The 26386-nt window shown below is 39.4% G+C and overlaps 1 protein-coding gene across 2 annotated transcripts in view; it reads left to right on the top strand.

Moving 5' to 3' along the window:
• Positions 1-26386, top strand: part of Gmds (GDP-mannose 4,6-dehydratase) — a 577953-nt gene that overhangs the window by 130776 nt on the left and 420791 nt on the right. For both annotated transcript variants that reach the window (XM_004628408.3, XM_023712142.1), the window contains exons 2-4: positions 293-337; positions 8409-8496; positions 11348-11457. In XM_004628408.3, the coding sequence (XP_004628465.1) occupies positions 293-337; positions 8409-8496; positions 11348-11457 (243 nt within the window). The remainder of the gene's footprint in view (positions 1-292; positions 338-8408; positions 8497-11347; positions 11458-26386) is intronic.

Here is a 26386-nt window from a genome sequence, read left to right on the forward strand (position 1 = left end):
GTGTATGTGCCTCACATGACTCGCAAAGGGCAAAAGTTAATCCCAAGTCCTTTCTCTTGCATCTTGTTACTTCCCTGGGTCGCTGTGTCTTCTGTGGTGCTCACACCACAGAAGTTGGAAGGATGTTCTGGGAAGACATGTGTTTATTGTCATCCTAGGTACTTTTATTTTGGTTGCCAGCATCCTTAATTTTTTGTTCAATCAGCATTTTACGTGTTTTTCTCAAAAGTCTTAGTCCTGTCTACACCAGTCAATACGGGACTGACACTTCCCAATTTTCCTTTTCTTCCAGGATGGTTCCTACTTGGCTGAGTTCCTGCTGGAGAAAGGCTATGAGGTGAGTGACTCAGTGTGGTCCTGGGTAGGGTGATCACCGGGACGTGGCGGCCTTGTACTTCCTTTGCCGCAGTCTCCTGTGTGTGTTTTCCATGGAAACTCTGATAATAAATCAGAATCTGGGGAAGATGATGGTGCTGGCCTGTGGTCCTGCCAGCTCATTGTGCTGTTTATCTGCTGGTGAGCCCTGATGGCTCAGCTGCTGTGCACGCCTCCCACTTTCTCCTTTAGTGCGAGCCAAGCTGCAGTATTATGAGGGTTAATTTATGATGTAATGTGTTGCGTAGAAAAGTTCCACTCATGGCGAAGTCACTTAATTCGGAAATTGTGTAGAGCAATAAAAACCAAGCTGATTTTTGGCAAGCTTGAATGAAAAATTTACACCTGGAGGTTTTTGCCTTCTAATGGGCAGCCATATATTTTACGGAAGCTGAAACTGTTAGATTTGTTGCCATTGCTATCTTCATCATCTCATTCTTTCTTTTTTTTCAACATTTTTTCCTTTTCTTAACAAGAGACAGGGGTTTTATGTTAAATTTTGATGTAGTTCAGTATGTATACTGTGCTTTTTCAAGAACACTTTTCAGATATATGCATATATAAACATTTATGCCCTACAGAGACTAAAGTCTCATACAGTGGTCCATATGCTCTAACCTGCTTGGCCTGGTCATTTTTATTAATAGCTTTGCCTTGTCTCTTTCTTCTAGTTATAGGAACAGTGTATCAAAAATGTGCATTTGGGAAAAGTGGGACAGTAAGAGTAAGGATTTTGGCATCTACACACCAATGAGATTTGAAGAAATGAAAATTACTTTTCTTACCAGAATTGAAAATCTTATCAGATAGATTTGACTTTTAGACTTTAAACATTCATACTAGGTGTATGTGACACCTTTTGTACTTTTATGTTGCAATATCAAAATAAGACAAATTAATTATGAAAGCATACATGTGCTTAGATTGCTGTAATAATTGAGGACATACATACATGTATATTCTATAGAGAAGAGAGTTTTGGAGTAGATCATATATAATTCTGCCAGGTGGGTTTAGGTAAATATTCAGGCTATACTAACCTTATAATGCTTTAAGAAATATCAAAAAGCATGGCAGAGGGGCATGTGCAGACTGCGTTTCAGATGTGTGGGAGCTGCTAGAGACAGCTGTAGCCAGTTGAGGCCTGCAGGAAGCTGAAGGGACCAGATGCGCAGTGGTGGTCACAGGATTGCAGGGGGAGGGGGTGTGACAGCAGCAGTGCTCCAGCTGCATGGTGTTGGGATCGTCTGTGATGTGGACATGGAAGGCTGGGGAGGGGAAGAGGCTGGTGGAAGTAGGCAGAGTCCTTGTGGTCCTGAGGATGGGACTTGGCCATGTGCTGTGATGACAGGTGGGGGAGGATTGCTGCAACCCACGGTCCCAGTGAGGGTCAGTGACTGATTTAACCATAAGAACAACAAGGCAGCCTAAGGTGGTATAAACCTATAGGGATGACCACTCTGAGCTCTTTCAAATCAGACCTATCATTACTCTCAGTAGCAACTGGGAATAACATAGTTTTAGATAGCAAAATGCAAGCTGGGGTCAGTAAACACTGAAGAAAAGGCTTGCTGCTGAGGCTGAGTTGTGCATAGGAAAGAAGCGGGCACTCCTTGACTGGCTATGAGAGGCAAGGCCGGCCTGGCATGAGGATAGTGGGGAGGCAGCCTGCTGAAGGGCAGTCAGGCTGGTGGGGAGTGGTGTGGGGCAGAATAAGCAAGGACAAACCCTCTGTGTAGAATTTGCACAGCACAGTTTGATGGAGAGAAAAAGCAAACAAAGAGCTTAGCTAACCAAACAAAACACAGACATTTTTGAATGGCTCTGAATGGAGCAGCGTGTGTTAAAAGATCAATTAGTAATGTTAATTATCTTGTATGACCACACACATCTTTAGATTTCTGAGGGTTTGAGGCCTAACCATTTAAATGTGGCCATTGAAACCTATGTATCTGATTGTGTTTGGGATGAAGTCTTTAACATGAACAAGTAAAGTACAGTCATCTCTTGGTATCTTTAGGGGATCAGTTCCAAGTCACCCTCTAATAACAAACTTACATATGACCTCCATGTATCTCCAATCACATACAATAAATAAGACTGTGCAAAGGCTATTTATTTATTTATTTATTTCATACAGGGTCTTGCTATGCAACTCAGACTTGTAGTGATCCTCCTGGGATTACAGGCATGTATGGAGTACCCAGGTTCCAGGACTGAACAGCATGCAGTTCCTGGGATCGAACTCAGGATGTTAGACTTTCCAGGCAGGCGCTTAGACCACCAAGCTGTCTTCTTAGCCCACACAAATGCTATTTAAATAGGTGTATTGTTTAGGAAATAATGGTAAGAAAAAGCCTGTATATGTTTGTCACAGGTGCAGTTAATTTTGTTTTAATCTGGTTGAACCTGTGGGCACAACATCTATGGGTATGGAAAACTAAGTGCATTGATCTTTTCCTGGTCTAGTTCTCAGTGAAGAGTCTGAAAATTATCATTGCTATTGTTGCTTGTTTTGAATTTAACTCAAGATTAAACATTAAGAAAAATACAAAGAGAGAACATCTAACATTGTTCAATCTTCATTATGCCTGCAGATGTCTTCTTATAATGAAGAGAAAGAATTATTAGGCTATATGGAAAGGTACTCTGTAAATATTTCACATACTTACTTCTGTCCTTTGCTGAAGTACAAAGGGCCATTCTTTATACCTGGTTGGCTAGCACAGAGAAGAGAACTGGACCAGTAGTCCAGAATAGCAAGCCAAGGAGACCTGGGTTTTGGTGTCTCAGTATTGAGTATCTTAATGCTCCTTTACAGTTGCTAGATCTGTGGCCTTGAACAAGTTATTCAACTACTCCAAGACTTAGTGTCCTTATTTGTAGATGGGAAGATGAGCACACCTGTCTTCTGAGGTGGTCCTGAAGATTAGATGAGATAGCACATGGAAAATACTTAGCCAGGCAAACCTGTGGAGTATAAGGGCTTATTGCTGTGGAGTAATAGGGAGACAGTGTTCGATGCCAGCAAGCCAGTGCATGTGGATGGTGTGGAAGACTCCTTGGCCAAACTTATTTATTAGCACTACTAAGAGGCAGTCATGTGGCACATACTAGAGCCATGTGTGTTCCTTCCCACTGTTAGGGATAAAGGAAAATCAATGAAAGTGAACCTTTTTGTGGAAGCATATTCTAGTTTTCTGTGCTTTCTTAGTACTGCTAATAGCAGAGAAGCAACAGTAATTACCAGCAATGTACTCTTTTGTCCATTTACAGCGAGGGGCCAGAGAACAAAAGACTAAGTTGAATGCTTTAAAACTGGACATTTATGTGGATATAAGAAAATTTGTATTAAATAACTGAAAAATGAAACTGCATGTTGGAATTTAAAGTAAAGAATATTTACGCTGTGGATTTCCTTTCTAGAAAAGCAACCATGGGGGACTGCCCCTTAGCTCAGTTCTTTAAGAGGCTGCTTCAACAAAGCAGTCAGGCTCAGGTTGCTGTGGTTCGATCCCCACAACTCCAGCCAGCCAAACCTGCCCTGAAGGCATTCGGACCAGCCTCCTTGCCCCCCCCCAAAAAAAAAAAATCTTTCTAGAAAAGCAACCTTAGCCACTTCCTTTGAGGTAGAGTAGAGAAGTAGAAAAACAGGGATGCAAGGATTGTTGGATTGTTGTCTCTGAGAGATTATTGGTTAGAATATTGAGTTCCTATACTTTAAAAAAATTTTTTTAAATGTATTTGGTTGTTGTAGGGTCTCACTATGCAGCTCAGACTCATAGTGATCCTCCTGCTTTCAGCCTCCTCAGCACTGGGATTACAGGTATGCACCACTAAGCCCAGACTGTGGCTGGCTCAATCTGCCCTGCAGTGGGGGAGCGTGCTGTGTGTTGCCAGGGATTGAACTGTGGTCCCTGTGCTTGCCTAAGCTTGCCCAAGCAGGTGCTTTAGTCTGCTCAGCCATCTCTCCAGCCCCACTTACTTTTTTTTATATTGATAAACTTTTTTATTCTAATAGTATAGTAATAATTCAAGTACAGTTTTCTTTGAAAAGCCAACTCTGTCAAAACAAAACTTGTTAACTATTTCTCATTAAACCCTGGCATGTTCAATGTCCCACAACAGTCAGAGCCATATAGCAGAAATGAGATGTTCTAAAGCCTACTGCATTTGTTATTGCTTAAATAAGTCTGAATTAGTGGTAGAGGTCTCAGAAGCAATAATTAGCTTTTGAAGACTCTAATGGATACTGTGACATGAAGTCGTGAATGCAGGTATCAGTGTCTGGCCGCAATGTATCCACGAGATAGACCACTACTTTTTGGTTCCAAGGGTTAGGATTTTGAATAACTTCTTGTATCAGTGCCACCAGAGGTTTCTTCTCCACATGATTTCGAAACACCATCGAAGTCTCTTCGGACCACTGGCTGTACTTTACCCCTAGGAGAGAGAGAGTGAAATGCCTTTCTCAGATCAGTTTAATGTAAACTATTAATTCTAGAGTAGCGTAACCATCCCAGGTTAGAACTGCTGCTAAGGTGGAAAACAGCTACTGAGCCATCACGCAGCCATCTTTTTTTTTTTTTTTTTTTCAGAAAATTAAATACTAATTAATTAAAAATTAAATGTTTCAAAAGAATTGAACTAAGAAAAAGTTTTCATGATAGCAAAGAAGTACTAAGAATAAAACATAAGATAAATACTGGAATGGCAAATAAATGACCAGCACTTTTAACAGTTTGAGGATACAATATCGCACAAAGTTCTAGTGTATTGTGGACATGCATAATGACCATGACAGTTACTGGTGGCCAGGTGTCACTTGTGGGACAGCTATTTCTTTGAAATCCAACCCGTAGATTCAGGTGGAATCATGACCCACTGGGTGGAAGAGAAGTCCATTTGTAGAGTGTGCTGATGGAAATATTTTGCTGCTAAACACAAAAGGATAACTGAAAGACTGCTATTGTATACCTCTTATTCTCCTGTGTTTAATTGTTTGCCCTATTTGGTGGGTTCTTTCTATTCTCATTCATGGGGCTGTGATCAATTTGCTCCCTCTGTAGAACATCATTTAGTAGTCTGTGTTCCACTTACTTTTTTTGATCTATGAGACTCATTGAAATATTCTTTTCTGGGTTGTTTGCTATTTCGCAATCCTGTATACCTGGATTTGAAAAAAGGCCTCAGTTTTTATGGATTCTGATTTGAAACTGTACTGATTACCAGCAAGACTGGCTGCACTTGCCCTTTAATACAACTGCTTACTGGCTGAGCAATCTCAGGCAGCATTCTCAGCTAAAGAGTGGGAGTAGTAATAGTGTGGTTGCTGTGAAGACTGAGTGATTTATAAGAATGTTGTCACATGGTTGCTGATATGCAAATCTTTGTTGTTGATACTGAAACTCCCTAGAGCAGTGATGGCGAGCCTTCTGACACTTTCAGTGATCACAAACAGCCTGCTGTGGCGTGAGTGCCACAGGTTCATCCCACCGACCTGGACAGTCTATAATTTTAAGGAGATGGGTGGTACTAACCACCCCTGGGAGGCATTGTTGCTTCTAGGAAAAGTCTCCACACATTAAGGAATTTTTTTTCTTGATCATAGTAAATAATAAAACATTTTAGTGTAATAATGCCTAGTCTGACACTAGATTTTAAAGTCCAATCCACTTTGTTCAGACAGAAAAAGAACTTGAAGTTTTCTCTTGATCACTTAGTTGACTGGCCCATGACGTTTGTTTGTCGTAACACCCACATCCATTTATTTTACAAATCTCAATTTTTCAGTTATGTTTTGTTTGAAGTGCTGTAATTTAATAATGATTCTGACTAAGTTTATGTAAAGTCATTTAGCTCCTTTATCTTTTCAATCTGGTTTCAAACCTTCATTACTTTTTTCTCCTCAAATCCTTATAAAAACAAAAAAGCCTTACGTACATCCTTTCTGTAAAGAAAAAGCTGCTAATCTCAAATTTTTAACTAGATTATGCAGTTTGCACACATTTTGACTTGTCTTGAAGTTTGTATTTCACCTGTCTCAGAAGCAGACAGAATCAGCTTTCATTAGTTCTTAGAATAATACCTGCTGTCATAGATTAAGCACTTGGCAGCTCTCTGTTTCCCTGTTTACACATTCCAAAGGTTGGGAGGTAGGGGAAATTAAAGCACTTTTTTTTTTTTTTAATTAGGAAAATGCTCCAAAATTAGTGAATTTAAGTGTGACATGGAGATCCTGTGTGTTACTGATCTGCTGTAACTTTTGTAGTTGTTTGCTACTCACAATCCATCAAGATCATTAATGTTTTTGTTGACATTTGTATTTTTATATGATACGTGTGTTTTCTTCCCATGTTTTGGGCTGTTCGAATGCAACTTCCACAGAATTCAGAAGATAGTTTAAATAGTCATGCTATTATTTTCATTGTCAAGGTTAAATTATCTGTTTTAGGAACATAGAAATGCATTTCTGTAAAATAAAACAAAGCACTTGCATTTGAGAAATCTGTATTCCAGAAATAGTTTTGGAGGAAAATACCAGATTTCCTATGTATAAGTATGTATGTGAAATTGCTTTTTATTAGACAAAATTGATTTTGTAGAGCAGTTCAATCCTAGCAGTAAATAAGAATTGAAAAATTGGATAGAAGTAGAATAAATTCTCAGCTTAACATTACTGCTATTTTCTGCACTTTCAAATAAAGAAATGTCTGTGTATAGCCAAATCTCAATTTGATGTTTCCTAGATCTTAATATTTGCTTAGTAAAATGTCAACCAAGTTTGCAATGTTCCCTCCCTAAAATACTTCTATATTTACCAACTTTTTTGGGTTTCATTCTCTTGGAAAATAGTGCCTGTGAGTGCTTTTCTCTTGGCTAGAGCAGCCAACCAACAGAACTGCTAATTGAGGCTGTGCTGTGTCCTTTGCAGAAGTCAGTTTCTCATGTATGCCATATAAAATGATGATGACATTTCTTTCTGTTTGAAAGAAAGCCTTATGTGCTTATAATTTCCTTCTTGCACTTGGAATATTTGAGTCATGCCAAGGATTAATTTTGGTCTGAATTAGACAGAAAATGATTGAGGTAAAATATAGAAGTGTATTCAGCTGCAAATGAACCTAACCAGCGTTAGAAAGAACACTTCTAGAGTAAGTCAAGGATTAAAGCTGCCACGAGTGGAACTGGAATGTGGGCGGCTGGTGACATAAGCTGCTGTTGGCATTGGCAGCACAAAGGAGCAGTCGTGACACAAGCAGGAAGCAGGACCAGCTCTGGAATAATTTCTCTTCCATAGCAGACACAAGCAGTCTTTTCTTCAGGATCAGCAGGTGTGCATCTCCTTTCCAGCGACATCTTCCTCTTATACTAATCATGACTAAGTCAGGATAGAAGGAAAAGTTTTTAAAATCCTCTTTTCATTTGCTTTTTCTTTTATTGCTTAAATCTAATAGTAAGTCATATCATTAACCTATCCAACTTAACTTGTGACTTTCTGTACAGCTGCCTAACAGCAACTGCTCTCTGATTATATCTGAGGTTATAGAAATACACATTTTAGTAGCTGCAGTCTGCAGGAGCTCTGAGGACAGTGGGAGGATCGGAGGCCTCATGCTCTGTATGAAACAGGCTGAAGAGCTATTTCACAGATGCAGCCTCATGTGGTCTGTCTTCAGCTTCAAATTGAAGCGATATTTTGTCAGCAGTAGGGCTGGAAGTGTGTATTTAGGAAAGGAGACATTTTACTATCTACAACGAAGCATGAAGTCATATAATGATCTAATTTCTTTTGTTGAGATTGGCAATGAAGGCAAGGTTGGGAGGAGATGAAGGCAAGGTGCTAGGAGCTGGCTGGCAGAGCAAACAGAAAGCAAGCAGCAGAAATAGTTCTGATGTTTAAAGACAGTGTTTTAAGTAATATTTACATTTTTCATAAAGTCATCAGACATTAGCAAAAGAACTTCTGAGTTGTTTATTAACCCTCACTGTACATTTATTACTAACTTTTATCTTTTCACGCATAAAACCAGGTCCATGGAATTGTACGGCGGTCCAGTTCATTTAATACAGGTCGCATTGAACATCTGTATAAGAATCCCCAGGCTCATACTGAAGGAAGTAAGTGATTTTATTTTTCTAAATGCTCTTTCCATAACTTCCTAGTTCAGTGGGATATTTTCAAATGTTGTATTTCCTGAGAGCCCATCAAGTCACACTTATTTACCCATGATTTGCTGCTTTGACTACAACGTGTCTTATGAAAACCTTTGTGTTGCTTTCTGCACTAGACCACAGTGTCAGCCTGGCTTGTCTGTTAGAAGGCTATTGGGTAGTTGGCTTGCAGGAACTAAGGGAATGTGGACCTTTGGCCATCCTTTTCCAGGTGATCCTATACCCCCAAACAAGAGCAATTCCATATTGAAGGAGAACTTTTTAATCTGGTCTGACTCACTCAACTTAAATGGACTTTGCACATTTAATTACTTTTTAAAATTATTTGTGAAGACAAGTCCAAAACCCAGTGGCAATAAAAACTGTATTTAAATTGTTTTATAGCTCAATGTCAGAATTTTCAGTCATTTTGTTATTTTTTCTAATAAATTTGCCTGTGTATTTCTGTGTGGTTTGCAAGCACACAGTTCTCCCCTTGGATTCCATAGCAACTGCTGTGATTTTGGGAGGCCATATTGCACACAGGGAATGGAAACAGAGAGAGGTTGTACGTGCCACACAGAAGGCAGCCTGTGACTAGGCTCAGGATTTGTAACTTCAGGGTCAGCCCACATTACTTAGCTATGTTTTCTGGCCAGCAAGGACAATAGAGTCAGCTTGTAATCCAGAGGTGATTGTCTGTATACCTCCAGGGCTCTGAGTATGTGATGGCTCAGTAGTCTAGGTAGTAATATGGGACAGGTGATCCAATTGTACACAGGAAAAGTCTCTCCACCTTAATGTCTATGTTTGCAAGTGTATCTTTCTTTAAAATTACTGGAGATTGAGTATCCCTCACCCAAAAGACTTCAGACTACAAATGCTTTGGATTTTGGATTTTTCATAGTTTGAAATCTCTCTCTCTCTCTCTCTCTCTCTCTCTCTCTCTCTCTCTCTCTCTCTCTCGGTTGGGGATAGGAAATTCATTGGTATTTCATATATACTTTATAATCCAGTGATAATTTTTATGTTTTAAATAATTTTGTGGATTTGGAAGTTTCATTGTGGGAAAATTTCCACTTATGATATTGTGTCATTAGCGCTTTTTTATTTTGAAGAGAATAAAAATAAAAAATTAAAATGATACAGAATTTTAAAACAAGATAATGGGAAATCAACAAGGGTTGCTATATTGCATATTGTTATCTTCAGAGTAGTTGTTCAGATTGCTAGATACAGGCATATAAACTTGATCCAAAAACTAAGCAGTAAGTATTCCTTTCAATAAATCCAGTTCAAAAATGGGCATCTGAGATGCATGCACATGTTGCAGATGAAGAAATACAAATGACAAATAAATATATGAAAAAATGTTCAACATCCTTGGTCATTCAAGAAATGCAAATTAAAACAACACTGAGATTCCCTCTCAACCTAGAAAGAATGGCTATCAGCAAGAAGTCAACCAATAACAAATGTTAGAGAGGCTATGGGGCAAAAGGAACCCTTCTTCCATAGACTGGTGTAACCATCATGGAAATCAATATGGAGATTCCACAAAAATCCAGGATTAGTGGTCTCATTTCACCCAGCTATTCCCCTTCAGAAAAATTGGGTATTTTTCCAGAAAAATTGAAAACATTGTACCACAGTGATATATGTGCACCCATGTATATAACAACAGTTTGTCATAGCTGAATCTTGGAAACAACCCAAATGTTCATCAACTGAGGAATACATAAAAAAGATGTGGTACTTTTATACAATGGATTACTACTCAGCTATAAGGAAAGATGAACTTGAGGCTTTTATAAGTAAATAGATGCAATTAGAGATGACACTCATAAGTGAAATGAGTTAGACCCACATGTATAAACTTTGTATTGTCTCTGTGGTTTAAGAAACTGGGAGAGTAAGTAAAATCTAAAAGGCACAACAGGGGCTGGGGAGATAGCTCAGTTAAAAAAAAAAGGCAGAACAGATAAGGTGAAAGGGAAAGAAACTGCTCTAAAGTAAAGCACTTATAGAAAGTTTCAGGTTTTGGAGCATTTCAAATACTGCGTTTGCAGATTAGAGATTTTCACTCTGTATTATTGTGCAAATTGTAGCATTGTATTCAATGCTGCTGTCATTGAATCTAGATATAAATTAGCATTTTATAAAAGTAATGAAGTGGTCAAATTAGCAAATCATCCATTCCTACATCTCGAATTTCTTACACTCATGGAATCAGTATGAGGAGTGGCTCCGACCGAGGAAGAGCTGGGCTAACTCTGTTTTCATCTATAATATTGCTGTGTTAGGAGAATTGCAGGCAGTGTAAGGGCTGATTTTCATGACTTATCTATACATCACTGGGAGAAAAATACCTGAACGAAAATATCACATATAGAGCCATCTTTACTATCGTTTGGTGTGTGTTCCAGATTTTTTTTAGAGGGTAAACACATTATTCCAAGGTATCATTTGTCTGATTTATATATAACACTTCTTTTTTTTTTTAAAAAAAAAAAAAACCTGCTAGAAACTCTGAGGTATGTTAATTGTAAAACATCTGTCATATTTTACTTTTTAAGCAAGTTTGTTTTTCCACCACAAATCCTTTATAGATATGGGCAACATAGATAAAGATCTTTTTACTCTGCAATTTCTTTAAGGTTGACAGTTATAGTCTGCTGCTCTTTTATAATCTTCAAATACGACATTTTCATTTTGACCTGGTTTTCAGACTTTCATAACATACATTTCCATTTTGGTATTGAAAAGATTGGATTGTGTGGTTTTCTCCTCTTTAATGGCGTGTTTCTGCACCCGACAGATATGAAGCTGCACTATGGCGACCTCACTGACAGCACGTGCCTTGTGAAGATAATCAATGAAGTGAAGCCCACAGAGATCTACAACCTCGGAGCCCAGAGCCACGTCAAAGTAAGCCGCTGTGCCACCATCTCCCCGGCTCTGTCCTGCTCTGCTTATGTTAGCCATTTCTCAGTTCGTTCACGCAAACACTGGTCGCATCATTAATATTAGTTTGGCTATCCATCCTGATAGAAATATAGATTCTTTAAAGCTATGATCTCTGTTACTGAGGAACACAATAAGATGTTACTGTTAACATTGAGATAGCAGTTTTCCTTTATTTTGGGTGAATCATTGTAGCCAAGAGTTACCTTCCATGTATCTTATTGCCATTTAGAATCATATTGTGAATACAGTGTTTTGTTAAAATACTGAAGGATGTATCTTTTTAGGCTTTCTTTTAATATTCCTCTTTAGTAGTGGTGTATGACAGGTAAGAGAATCTTTTTTGAGTCATAGTATTACCTTAAAATCGGCTGAACTCACTTTTTGTGAGTGGTGCAAGTTCCTGGCTGGTGGTCTCAGGCCCCCCGCCCAGCCGCAGCACCACAGGTGCACTATTGCTCTGGTGCTCTGCTCGCCTCCATCTTGTTTTTCTCCCTGGAATGAACAGCGGTGAAAAACAGGAGCTCAGCCCAGGCTTCTAAAGACCTGCTTGCCTCAGGTTTTTGTGCCAGTGTCCCTTTGGGGAGTGGAAGCAGAAGCCAGGAGGGATGTGAATTCTGTTTAATTTTTTTTTATGGGTCTACAGGGTCTCACTACACAGATTGGACTTGTAATGATCCTCCTGTTTTCAGCCTCCCAAGTGCTGGGTTTACAGGCACACGCCACCACGCCCAGTCTCAACTACGTGCCCTGGGGTCGGGGGCCCTGCACAGTGTGCTGGTGATTGAATCCAGGTCCCTGTGACTGCTAAGCAGGTGCTTTAACCTGCTGAGCTGTCTGGCTGGCCCTTTGTGAGTTCTGTTTAGATACTTGTTTAATCACAGTGCTTCCTGGAACTTAGAAATGAAAGCATATAACTAAGTCTTTTTTTTCATTTTATGTATTTGATACAGTCTTGTTACACAGCCCAGACTCTTGTAGCGATCCTCCTGTTTTTAGCCTCCCCAGCACTGGGATTACAGGTGTTCACCACCACATTCAGACACCAGCTCAGTATGCCCCGGGGACAGGGCTGCATGGCGTGGCATGTGGGACTGGGAATCAAACCCCTGGTCCCCGCACTTGCCAAAGCAGGAGCTTAGTCCACAGAGCTATCTTGCTGGCCCTGTATCTAAGGTCTAAAACTGCCTGAATGTTTTGCTGTTTAATGAACAAAGATAAGGAAATGTTTACAGTGATTTTATGTATCTTTGTACCCCTTATTTGCACAGAATATAATCAAGATGAGTGTTTTCTTTGTCTGTGTTTAAAGAAGAAATTGCAATTGTAATGTGTTTTCAAGTAATTAATAACATTTTAAAATTTAGCATCAATTTGCTTAATGCATTTCACATTAGTGTAGGGACTACACAGCAATAATAAAGATATTTCTTACCTGCTTCTTCTTTAGGAAAGAAATCCTTTTGTTTTGGGTCTTGATAATTATATGCTCTACCAGCAAGGTATACCCTCAGCTCCTTTTTCCTTTCTGAATCTAAGGATTTGTTACTACCAGATTTAAGGTTTGGGCTGTGAAAAGGTTTCCAGGTCTCTAGGTTCTACTAGTTATTATTTTCTACTTGATTCTCCATGTGTTTTCCCATTTTGAAAAGGTGTATTCTGCATACTTTGCTTCAGAGGTTCTGAACCCTTTTTACTACAGAGAAGCAGCTACTCTTTATCATTCTAGGAATGAAGTCTTTACTTTTCCCCAGTTGAGGCAGTCTGTCTTCTACATTATTTTTCATCTGGCTGCATCTGGCTGCTTCATCTGACTTTTAAGACCAGATGAGAGAGTATCTTTCAGGCCATAGAGGGTGTTTTGGAACTAGTTCTCTGTTACTCAGTTTCCCTAAGATTAAAAAGTTTCCTTTGTGATCAAGATAGTTTATCACCTCTCAAAGCTATAAACCAGAATGGTGGGAAGATGCAGAAAATTTTATCCATTTATTTATGGAAAGCCCCCCTAGCTCGGTGTAGTGGTTCACTCCTGTAATCCCAAAATCTGGGAAGCTGAGGAAGGAGGACTGCAAGTTTGATCCCTTCCTGGGCAGTTTAGTAGTTTAGCACAACTCTGTCTCATAGAAGAGGAGGGCTGGGGATTAGCGTCTTGTGAAGGCCCTGGGTCACTCCTCGGGGGGGTGGGGTAGAGAGCAAGCCAGCCAGGCTTTCCCATCATTTTACTATCAAATAAATCAATCCTTTTCTTTCTCCAAAGTGCAACTATTTTCCTTAGTTGTAGTGAACATAATAGTGCTCAGTCATTATCCTGGAGTGGGTATACTGTATGTGACAGAAAGATAGGTAATTGAGTTGATTCCTTCCAAGTTGCTGTATTTGTGACTTTATCTTTTTTCTTTTTAATACTTTAGCTGCTTTTGGTGTAGGTTAGTTAGTTGGCCAAATTCAAGTAAGAATTTTTGTTTTTCAGAGTTCATAACTGATACAATATCATGCAGAGGGCTGTGAGACAGCTCAATGGACTAAACGCCTGCTTAGGCAAGCACAAGGACTAGGTTTGATCCCCAGCACCACATGCCTTGCCGGCCCCTCCCCCAGGCGTGGTGAGCCAGCCTGTGAGACCAGGCATGGTGGTACACACCCATAATCCCAGCACTGGGGAGGATCACGTGGAGTCTTAGCTGTGTAGTGAGACCCTATATCAAATGCATAAAAAAAGAAAGCATCATGCATAATAAGGATATTATGAAGGATAAGATGTATAATATCTACTCATCCAATGATAGAAGGTCACTTGAGGCATGTGCCAGAGGCTGACATGGAGTCCTTAAGTGTTAAGGAGGACTTCCGCTTCAGGGGTTTAGGAGGAGCTGGCTCTCTTTCTAGTCGTTAAGTATAGGGTGAGCATTTACAGATAGTGGAAAATGGAGAGTTGAAATGGAAGTAGTAACATAAAGCCAAGAGTTAGAATTGAGAAAAACGCAAGGTATGTGTGCAGCGTGATGAGCACTGGGGTGATGAGCTGAGCAGAAACAGTATTGAGAAGACATGTGGGGCCAGGCAAGGTAGGACCTTGGGCTGCCTGTGGGGCAGTGTTAGTTGAAATGGGGCTCTCAAAGGTCAGAGTACCTTTAGACTTCTTGTGATGTAGATGCTGGTGAAGATATGCAAAGCTGTCACACAATGATGGCATTAGAGACTGAGGCAAGAGCATGTAATAGGATACCCAGTGGGGTTGGCTTTTCTGCCTACTCAGTGTGGTCCTCAGAGAGGAAAGAAAGTCGTGGGACTCAGTTTACCAGGCAGTGCTCAGGAAACAATTACAAGGCATTTTACTTGAACATTTAGGTGGTGTGGGTCATGAGATGGTTTAAAATGTGTTGTGAGTTTTGCTTGAGAGTTGAGATATAAATTTGCCTCTTGCCTCTCAGATTCCTTTGCCAGGTAGTGGTGGGAGAAAGAGGACAGAAACCTGAAGACTGCACCTGGGGAGCATGCCCGTGGTTGGGGCATGAGAAGAGGAAGAGTAGGTTGCCTAGAGGGAGGCGAGCGAATGAGAGGCACTTGAGAAGCTGAGAGGACGAGCCTAGTGGGGGAGGGTGAGGAAGAGGTCGCAAGGTTTGGCAGTGAGTCTAGAGTTGCCTTGTGATTTTTAAACAGGGCATTTTAGTAATGGGGTGGAAAGGAGTTAGCCAGAGCACAGGGCTTTAGAAGTGGGGGTACAGAGGGGAACAGAAATTGAGTGAATTTTTGTTTAGATGTTTGCTAGTGGGAGGACACTCTGACAGGCAAGCTTTCATCAGGGTTCCCTGCAGTTTCCAGGCCTTCTTCCGCAGTCTCTGATCCTTTAGGCCTAGGGCAGATCTGCACTAGTCAGGTCTGTGAAGTTGTCTTTCTAGTATGTGTCTCCCTGAGGCTGGCCCACTCTGAGAACAGAGTTGTTCTCGTGCCTCGTGTTTCTTGGTGTCCATGTGGAGTATGTGCCTTAAATGCATTCTGTTTAGTCTTTCTTCCCTCAGTGTATCAACGGTTGTGTTTCTTGTCAAATAGTCCTATTATTCATTGATTAAAAACTATATGAGCTTTTAAAGCCCACGATTCCATCTACACTCAGGAATGGTAGGAAGGGAAAGTGTCTGAAGACACTCAGAAATTTTTTTCAGGCTGTGTGTAGTCTGTGAGACTAAATACTTCTCAGTTACTCATACTATTTTAGAGAAGTAGGAGGAGTGCAGGCCATAGCTGGCATGCCTTTTAGAATCCCGTCTGGTACTTCTGTTTACTTTGTGATCTAGGGACAGCTTGACTGGTAGCCATGGAGAAGACTGGGAAGAAGATGCTGGGTGTGGACTACTGCCAGCGGGGTGCTGCTCCGTGCTGACATTAGGCTCTGCGCTCGGGTTTCTAGTTAGCTTGTTATGGGACCAGACTGGGAGCCATATGTTTTATTCCTTACAATTAATTTCTCTGTTTTAGTAACCTTTGTCATATTTACTGTATTTATAAGCAACATTTTTAAAAAAGGACAATGTTCTTTCTGGCGATGAGATGGCAACAAGATTAATTAAGATAAATGTCTTATTGTTTGGTGTTCTTTTGAAGGAAGTTTCTAATATTAGCTCATTTTATACTTAATTTTGAATCCATGACTTCCACACTGGGCATTGTTTGTGTTGGCTTCTCTTTGTGTGGAGTAAAGTCTTCTGTCACTCTCACTTCCAGTTAATTTGATGTGGGCTATGGTATGCTAAAAGTAAGGAAAATAAAATAATAGGAAGTTGGTTTGGTTTCCTGTAGGAAACCAATGAAGATGAAATTGAGTCTTGGAATAAACCCACAGTAGTCTGGGAAATACTGACTGAAGACATTTTTCTGAATCATAAACAGAAAAATTATGACTCATAAAGTAGGTCATTGAAAGGCTGATTTGATCTTCTGTGGGAGAAAGTGAGAGATGACTGAAATGTACTAGCTACTAAAAGCAGCTAAACCTAGCATGATGAAGTCATCCAAGTAGGAACAAATTATCCAGTGGAGCCCTGACATTATGGAACCTTTTTTTTTCTTTCAGGCTCTTGGTTTTTTCCTGTGTAAACAGCAGTGTTCCTTCTCTACTTAACACTCATTACCATCATGTCTTTGGATTTGCCTGCAGTTTATTGCTGCTTGTTTGGTAACTTACATTGTTCTTGAAGTCAAGGTGTTTTATAAGATCTTTCCACAGTCAATCTCATCCAGTATAATCCACGTTCATTGTATGATCTTGTAGTGGAATTGCTTTGATTTTCTGTCAAAGAAAATGAAAAATATGCAGTAGTGGACTATTAGAGCTGAGAAAAAATTTAGAAATAATTTATTTTCATTTTTACAAGAGTCACCTGCTCAAAGTCATCTCAGGACCAGCCTGATAGCTCAGCGGACTGAAGTGCCTGTTTAGGCAGAGCACAGCGGCTAGGTTTGATCTCCAGCAGGGAATGCTGAGCCTGGGATTGAGACTGGGCATGGTGGCATATGCGTCTAATCCCAGCACATGAGAGGCTTAAAACAGGAGGATCACTACAAGTCTGATCACGTAGTGAGACCCTGTAGACCTTGCCTTAAATACAGGAAAAAAAAAAAAAAGTCAATTCAGCCAATTTAGGATTTGTACTAGGTCTTTATAGCTTGTAATTTATTTAACAACTAATCAGGAAAGTGATGATCTCTGCTAGGGATAATACTGAGCACAACTAGTCCTCACCTTTAATGCTGCCTCCCTGCATGGGTGAGTCTTTCATTGAGCTTGTTTCCCTCACATCTTCAGTGGAGAGGGAAAGTCAGTCCCTCTTTAAGTTAGCATTGAGAAAGACCTTCTCCATGTTGATGGCCACTATTGTGTCTTTCTTTAACACTGTCATATGCACTCTGACTGAATCCATCCTTGTCACTCCTTTTCTAAGCCTCTGATGTTCTTCAGTACTTGTCCTTTCAGTCTCTGTGAATTCCATGTTACTTTTGTTCCATGAGAGCAAAGAGGCCTGAGTGCTGGGTATGTGAGCCCAGGCCAGCCCTGTGGGTGGGAGTCGAGAATCCAGTCTGCGGGGTGCACCAGCATGGCCTGAATGTGGGAGCCTCAGGAGGAGGAGCCCCAGTGTCTGCCACAGGCAGCCTCAGGCTCTGGACGCTGCTCACTATGTAGCAGAGCCCACTGTGGGCCAGGCTTGGCATGGTACTGGCGCCAAGTCTGCACCAGGGAGGGGTGAGCGAGAAGTCCTTCCAGGAATGGAGCTGGGAATGAAAACAGGCATGGGAATTAGACTGGTGGGTCCTGGGAAAGGGCCTGAGTAATTTAATTACCCCAGTTAAAGAACTGTCCTCTCCAGTGGCTTTTTCCTTAAGGTTCTGAGTTGATGTTTATAGCTTGATAGCTAACCCCATATTCATCCTCAGGAAGCTAGAAACTCTCTGCCCTTTTTCTGGGGGGAGGGGCAGTGACCGAATGCAGTGGGAGAATTGCATTATGGAAGGAAAGGGCAGGTGCCTATGGGGGAACATCTGGTTAGTGCCTGACAGACCCAATTATAGAACAAAATAAAGTTGCAACAGTGCAGCTCTTTACTGTGTAATTACAGCAGGGGTAAGGGGCGGCCTAGTAAAACCTAGAGCAAACAGCAGAGCCGGACTCTACTCCTGAGTTCTTACTCACTCATTTGTTTATTTTGGCTCTGGGAGCCTGGCAGGGAGGTGTGAGCCAAGCAGGAAAGTGAAGAGTAGGTAGGAAACGTAACTATTGCTGCTACAAGGAACATCCTTAGACATGGGCCTGGGCGTAGCCTCTGATGGCTCACACAGTTCATTTTGTCATGGTGTGTGAACACAGCCTCTACCTCTCCACACCCAGGCTGCCTTTCATCAGGCACTGTGCCCATGGCATCTGTTTCGGCATAGGATAGATGCCTGCCACAGATGGAAGGCAGAAGTTTTCCCAGAGCAGGGCTATCCACTGAAAATTTCTGGTACATGTTCTAAAACTTCACATCCAGGGCTACTCTGTCCATCTCCACTCCTGGAGACCAAGCCTTAGGGTTTCCCTGGTTTTCAAATCCTTCTCCCATCACATGCTGGCTCTATGACTTTGGTGAGGCACTTAGCTGGTTAAACCTCAATTTTTTCACATATGCATTGAGCGTTTAGCTTAGGTTTCAGTCCCTGCAACATAGTTCCACCAGTGGTCCTGTGCATTTGGACTTGATGTGACACTGGATGTCTACCTTTTTACTTAGATGTCAGTTTCTGAATGAGGTTCTCCTGAAAATTTGTGGTAGTTCTATCCTTTGTGAGGGAATAGACCAGCAATGAATAGAGTAAGCCTGAGAGGAATATAGAAGGTGAGCAGGGAGAGAAAGACAGACTGGCTACCTGCCCTCCAATCCCAGAGTCCACAGATTTGGCTAGCAGGAGGCGGATTACCCAGAGAAGTGGGTGGTTGTGACTTTTTGGCCTGAGCTGATGTGTGAGATGCCAGGCCAGAATGCTTTCTTCCATTAGATGCGTCTAGGTCCTGCCACTGAGCTGTTCACTTATATGACATATTCCGAGTGGGGAATTGATGCTTTGTTCTCTTTGGTTTTTATTACCTGGGCCACAGAATGTTGAGGTGGTAGAGTTCTTAGCAGTGAGCTAGCTTAGGTCCTTGTTTTACAAATGCTTGCACTAGGTTGCCTGTTGACAGGCAGCCAATCTCTTGTCAAGGCTAGAACTTAGATCTGATTAGTACTCGGTCTGCTTGTCATGCCCCTAAGCTGGGAGTTCTGAATACGAGGCTGTGGGCAGGTGGGTCACATTAAACTATGGGAGAAATTTTACCTCTCTTGACATTTCCCCCCATTCACTGTAGTGAAGTGAAGTTTCAGTGCAATTGATTTGAGTTAAAAACATTTTTCTTTCCTTGTTAGAGGGAACTGGTTGTAATTAATACCAGATGATTAGTGTTTGTATCGCTAGGAAGATCCCCAAATGTAACAATGCATGGTAAAACATAAGCACATGAGTGATAATAAAATGAAATTATTATACAGACAGGGAAAAATGGGAATTTGTAGTATTAACTTGTCAGGAATGATTGCTATCTTTTTTGTTAGGATAGTTCAATTCAATGTAAAATTTTTTATATGAGTACTTATATATTATAGTTCCCTACAAGCTTCGGATGCTAATATTTGCCATTTATGGAACTGGAAGAATTATCAACTTAATAATGAAAAAGAATAGATTGTTTCTAGTTTTACAATTATTTTTAAAAGAAATGTCCACATTAGTTATGTAAATACTTTCTTAATTGATCTACTTTTTAAGATTAGAAAGTAAATATTTCTGGCAAAATATGGCACATACATTTTTGTCTACTTATTAGTATATGTAAATTATAAGTTTGTGCAATGTCTGAAAGTGATTTTGCTTAGTAGTTATACATATAAAGCTTAAAATTGTTACATTATATGTAATTCTTAGATGTGCTCAGAGCAACACACAACCTCGCATTAGTTAGCAAATTGTAAATGTTGCGGTAGTAGACGTGTCTTAGGAGCACAGGGCTTTACAGTGGGCCCAGCTTGGAAACCTGGAGATTTCTCTGCGATGTGTACATTTAGACCTGGCATCTCGACAATGTGCTGTATGTTTGGAAAGGTTGTGCAAAGTAGGTGGATACTAGAGTAGGTACAGGCTGCTTCCAATAGCAGATGGCAGGGGCAGAGCAGACTTTGAGCTCCAGTGAAGTTGCATTTTGCTATCTTTCTGTTCTGCAAGACCCTGGCTCTGTATGGTGGGTCATACTGTCACCTCACCTGTACAGACACAGACAGCCTCAGGATCTTAAGTCAGTAGGTGATCACTTTCCTTTGTTAAGGGCAAAATTGCAATATAGAACCTTTTTCATTTTATAATTTAGTGTTTATATTTACTGCACCAAAACTCTCCTAAGATGAATATGGCTAGTCCATTCCTGTGGTTCCTGGGAGAAGTTGGTGTTTTTCACTGTACATTCGTGAGGACAACTGGGAGTGTACACTGCTGGTGGGTCCCTGTGTGTCATCTGGCTCAAATTCTTCTCGGAAGCCTGTAATAGATTTGAGCAATTGAATTCAAATCTAAAACCACTTAAAAAGTTCTTTATAGTCCATTAAGAATTTATATGGGAGAGAACACTCTATGAAAGTTCTCCTCTCCCTGTTCAAACAGATTGTTCTGTTTTATTAGATCTAGGTGGTATTGTAATTTTGATAACAGCTAATAATGTTTGGAATTTTGCTTATAATTAGTGGACCACACAAAGGTATATTTGTTGGGTTTTATAACCTTAATCTATGTACAATTCTGGCTTATTTACTAAATAAAAACCAAAGGAGTATTACTTTAGTATTATAACATTTATGTTGCACATATTAAGCTTAAGCTGATGGAACAGGTATGTGTGTTTATCTTAATACCAATTTCTAGCTGTACTTATAAGTGCAAGTTGTGAACAAATAGTTATAAGTAAAACCCTTTGTTTTGAACTTTTGATTATAGATGGTAGTTTTTAGGATTCTTAATTAGATGGGAATACATATTTTCATGCATTAAGTTATAGACAAATATTACCTTATTTACTATCATAGGTGTATGTTCCCCCCCCCACATTTATGTGCAAATTTAAGAAAGGAAGTTATTTGCTCTTTCCATAGACCCTGTGATGTTTGATTTCTAATATCGTTCATTTATTCTTTAGTACAGTGGAGCGTATAGAATTCGCATTGTTAAAGTTGGATCCTTAAAGATGGAATACTAAAGTAAGAGTAAGGTTAGAACAATAGAACTGAAACCTTTTCTCATTGAAAGAAATCTGATGCATCAGAATCTATTAAATTCTTCTATAAATCATTAATTAGATACTTTATCAGTACTAGCAGCAACACCATCACCAGAAAGATGTTTTAATATATGAGATTTCTATTGTTTTCTAACCTTAAAGATTGCCTAACGTTAAAGGTGAGTAACTATGATTTTTCCTTTTTATTGTAATAATCACATTATGTGGCAACATAGTTTGGGGATACTAATTTTAAAAATCTACAAAGAACTTGAATTTGCCTTATTTACAAAGAACTGCATGAAGTCTTGGTTTGACATGCCAAACTGTTAAATTCATCATTAGGATAACAGACTGAGATTTTTTTTTGATACTTCTTTAAAAAAACATTACATTTTAAAAGGTTAGCTCTACTTGTAATTGATTGTTGTGTTGATTAAAGCAAAATGCTTACAGAGAAGGACACTGTGTTGATAGCAGTTGAGGAGCTGCTGAGGAGAGCACCTGGGCAGGGAGCGGGCCCACTTCAGGCTTCTCACTTTGTCTGGTGGTGTTCGTGTTTCTAGGCTTCCTTCCTGCGTTTTCTTTCTGCTTCTATCTCCATGTAATATTTCAGAAATCAATGATATTGACCAGTACGTATTTTAAGGGACACACTCAGGACCACTGACATGCATCATTCAACCTGATTGTAAATAATCCCTCTTTATCTTTACTGTGTGACTCATCGTAAAGTGGCGTAGAGGACAGGCCTTGTTGTATTAGCAGGTCCACATGACTCACTGGGATGGCTGCTTGCTTGTGAGGACAGTTCAGAGCCAGACTAACGTGTATATCCTGAGATTTCTCCATCTTCTCCAGAAGAGAGGGGCTCGAGTGTTTAGTACAGGTGACTCCATCATTACATCATGATATTTGAGTTACTGGTTGATTAAATGCTGTAAGTGAATAGTATTTTTATCTGTTTATAACAAATAGTATGAAACTTTGTTGGATTAGTGATTATTTCATTCTATCATTGGTGAAATATTTAGATTGCAGCTTTAGAAAAGTTTATTTTATTGGAATTGTTCACTTAAGTGACTTAAAATCTCAGCTTTTCTTTCTCTTCAATCACAACACTATGAAAGTTGCCCCACATTAGCTAAAATTCATTAGTAAGAATAATGAAGAAAGCTATTGGTTGTGTTAAATAACATTATGCTAATTAATGTGCCTTCTGTAGCCTTTTGATTATATGAAGTTGCTTGACAGAGAAAGCACTAGAAATCCCTGACAAGCTTCTGCATTTGGGTGGGGAAGTGAAGGATTCCTGCAGCTCCTGCTTTGTCCTCTAGATGAGGGACAGGATTTTGGTGAAAGCCTGGGCAACTGTCTGGTGTGGGAGGAGTGTGGTGCTCCTTTATGCACATAGATGGCAGCAAAGCGTCACATACAAGGAGCCCAGCTTTGTAGTTAAGAGTGGAAGGTGAGTGACGGTACACGCTGACTTCTATCAGTGAGGCTGCCAGTGTCCCACAGTTAAACCCCAAATAAGAAACAAAGCTACTATTGATAACACAAGAGTATAGCAGAACGAAGAAGGCTGTGAGAAGCTGTAGTGCACTGAATTTCTGGACAAATCCCAGGTGGGAAATCTTAATCTTTTAAGGTATGTCACCCACTCCTGTAAGATGATTGGAATCAGCTAGGATAATGTGCATGTCAAAATAAAGAGACAGTGAAGGGCTGAGGGCGCGGTAGGGCAAGAGGAAGTAAAGAGAAACCATACACAAGTTGCAGCAGCACGTAATGGCCTGCTGCCTGCGGGTACTGTAGAGTTTGGCCTGCATGTCTCCTTTTTAGTTAAGCAAGTTACAAAGAGGAAATGTCAGTCCACGAATCAGGCAAACATTCCATGGGAACATTTGCTGAAATGTCAGCATTTTAGAAAATAGAACTGCAGTCTATTATGGCCCAGTCCCCAGGCTGGATTTGCTATTAAACTCACAAGCATAAGTGTATTTCTTCAGAAATACACTTGCAATTAGTGAATCATTTTGTGTCTTAATTAGCATTCTTGTGTGACACAGTCACTCTAAAAGATGACAGTTGGCATTATAATTAATATTTAATATGTCTGCTTCGGAAGACCTTTCATTGGCTTCTCGCAAATTTCCAGGTAATTTTCAAGTTTTAGAATGACATTTGTTAAACTCCTAGGCAGGAGGATCTGATGTAGTAGATGCCTGTTAGAAACGGATCTGGAAGTAAGTTATAAAAAAGCGATTTGTACCATGTCCTGAACAATCGCGTCACCTCAGCCTCCTACTGCATACAAACATAACGAAGCCTTCGTAGTGCCACTACAGCAGTGGCAGTGTTGCGCAGGAAATCATTTCTGCTTCGCTTTACTTTTTTCCTGATCTCTTCTTAGGTGATTTGGTACCACAGACTAATCTCTGTGTCACAAAATTGATTCTAAAGGTGCGTATAATGGCTTGCTTAAATGCAATATCTGGCGAGTCTCTCTTGTGACAGCAACTTATTTCTCACATAATTATTTTCTTAGTAAATTTGATATCTTAACAACCCCTTCCCTAGTTTCTCAGTTCAAAAAATAACACTTAATATAATTTATTTCTCATACTTAATAAAGGCTTACTTGAGAGTACATTGCTGTTCAGCCTTGAGCTGCTTCACCCAAATGAGGTTAGAAGGGAATGTGGTTTGCAAGGGTGAAGGGGGTTTCCAGCATCGTTTGCTGTGTACTTTAATGAGCCTCAGTGGTGCTTTAATGAAGCATAAAACATATTCTTGCTGCTGTTTGTTACTTATTAATGATTAAATGGTTATGGTCTGTCATACATCTGTAAGAGAAAATACATATATGTGTACTTTTCTGTTTTAAATGATATGTTGTGATTAATTTCTATGCACAGATTGGTCTGTCTTACTTAATGTTCTTAGTAGCATAGGCTGTATGAAGACAAAGACAAAGAAAAACCTGATTCCTACACATGTAATATTGTGACTTTGTGGGTCTCCATTTGAATTTGTCTGAATTTTATAGAATGGACTTTTAACTATCATACATATTTAAAACCAATGTATATGATATTTGAATCTGTCACATTTATAAATTTCTATATGAGGCATTAACGAAATATCAAATGCATTTGTTTATAGGTTTTACATTAACATGTGCCATTTGAAAACTAGTTTTAACCAGACTCTGTTTTGTAGGTAGCTACCTATTTTTCTTTTATACTTTTAGACCCCCCCCCCGCCCTTGGCAGGTACTAGGTTTGGACTGTGTGTTTTTCTTAGTAGGGTAGTATCATCCAGGTTATTTATTTGACCTTTTCATTACCACAGTTTTCATAAAAAGGACAGGATTGCAACACCACTTCCTCCAACTGCAGGGTTTCAAAAGAATCCCGTTTCAAGTAGCCAAGTCCCTGTGACTTGTATTGCTTACTAACAGAAGAACATTGTTTTAAAAGTTAGAAAGAACCAGTGTATTGATTTTTCTTAATATTAGCGGTGACGCATTATTTTTTCTTAATAGTATTTTATGAATATTTTCACATGAATAATTAAATGGTGAATTAAAAGAATGTTTAAATTTGCATTTAGTATTATAAATGGGCTTTTAAAAAGAATGTACTTTATAAATAGTTTTTGTGCACTTTCCAGACTGGGAAAACAAATTTTGTTTGAGATATAGAGGACTTCAATTTTTTGGCATTTTATAACCAATTTTTATTTATGATGGCTTTGTTTCTATGACTGACTCTTACTATATATTAGATACATGAAAATATTCTTTTATACTAACAGTCTGTATTTGCCTTTTTCAACTTTCTTGATTATGTTTTCCTCAATGTAGCAGTCTACTTCATCAGTAAGAGTGCACTATTGTCTGGAATTATACTACCAAAACAATTTTACTTATAATTCTTGGCTTTTATTATTATATCCAAATTATACTGTTTGATGTAAACATTTTTAAAAATTATTTGAATTGATAGATGAGATTGTAATCACAAAGTACATTTTTATATAGCCATTGTTTTTAATAAAGTATAATGACCAGTAGAAAAATTGATTTCATTTGGATGGCCAAAGTTCAAGTTTTTTCCCAAATGTAATTGTCTTTTTTTTAAAACAGGAAATATCTTTTTTTTGGATTGAACATCTCAGGTCATAACTATATTGGCCATATTTGTAGTTTTTGACAGATTAAAATACATGTAGATTTAGCATGCTTTCTCATTTTATGGAGGATTCTTTAATAAACACACGCTCACTACCTTTTTTTTTTTTTTTTGCATTTTCTTATTAAGGATTCCAGTAGTCAAGCTGCAGCATTTCATATGGGGATGAACCTTGGTACTGCAGCCTTATTGGCCCAGGAGCCAGAGGCTAATCTATAAGGTCATTATGAAATCCTCCGTGTGAAATACTAGTGTGGTTTCTTCCCCTTCAGGTTTGCTCATTCTACAGTCTTCACTGAATTTTCTTTTTCTTTTCTATGCATGCTTTTTTTTTTTTTTATCATGCTAACTCTGAAAGAATTTTGGGTAAGATATATTTTAACTGTAATGTAAACATCCTGCTTAAACACTTACCTGGTTAGATTTTTTAATAGCAAGCCAATAAAATTTTATCCTTCATAACGTAGCATAAATTACAAGCTAATTAATATCTTCAATAAAAATATGGGTAGAATTTTGACATTTAACAACTGTCACTTTAAAAAAATCTCATTGTAGCAGCTCATATGTTTAAGAAATATTTAATAGAAACATTGTGAGTTTGTCTTTTGAAAGTAGAATAGCAGTTGGTAAAGGATTTTCATGGATTCTTACAGAAAATAGTAATACAACTGAACATTTCCGAGGGCAGCAGCTCTCTGGGCGTGCATTCCACTCTGTGTGTGGAGCAACAGCTACGAGGCGCCGAGTTTCATGCTCCCCTTTCCTTCTGGGGTGCCTCGTGCTCCCCACTCTCAGGATCTCCATGCTCCCCTTTCCTTCTCGGGTGCCTCGTGCTCCCCACTCTCAGGATCTCCATTCCAGA

The sequence above is a fragment of the Octodon degus genome, unplaced genomic scaffold (assembly GCF_000260255.1).
Source record: "Octodon degus isolate 3935 unplaced genomic scaffold, OctDeg1.0 scaffold00023, whole genome shotgun sequence".
Taxonomy (NCBI): Eukaryota; Metazoa; Chordata; class Mammalia; order Rodentia; family Octodontidae; genus Octodon; species Octodon degus.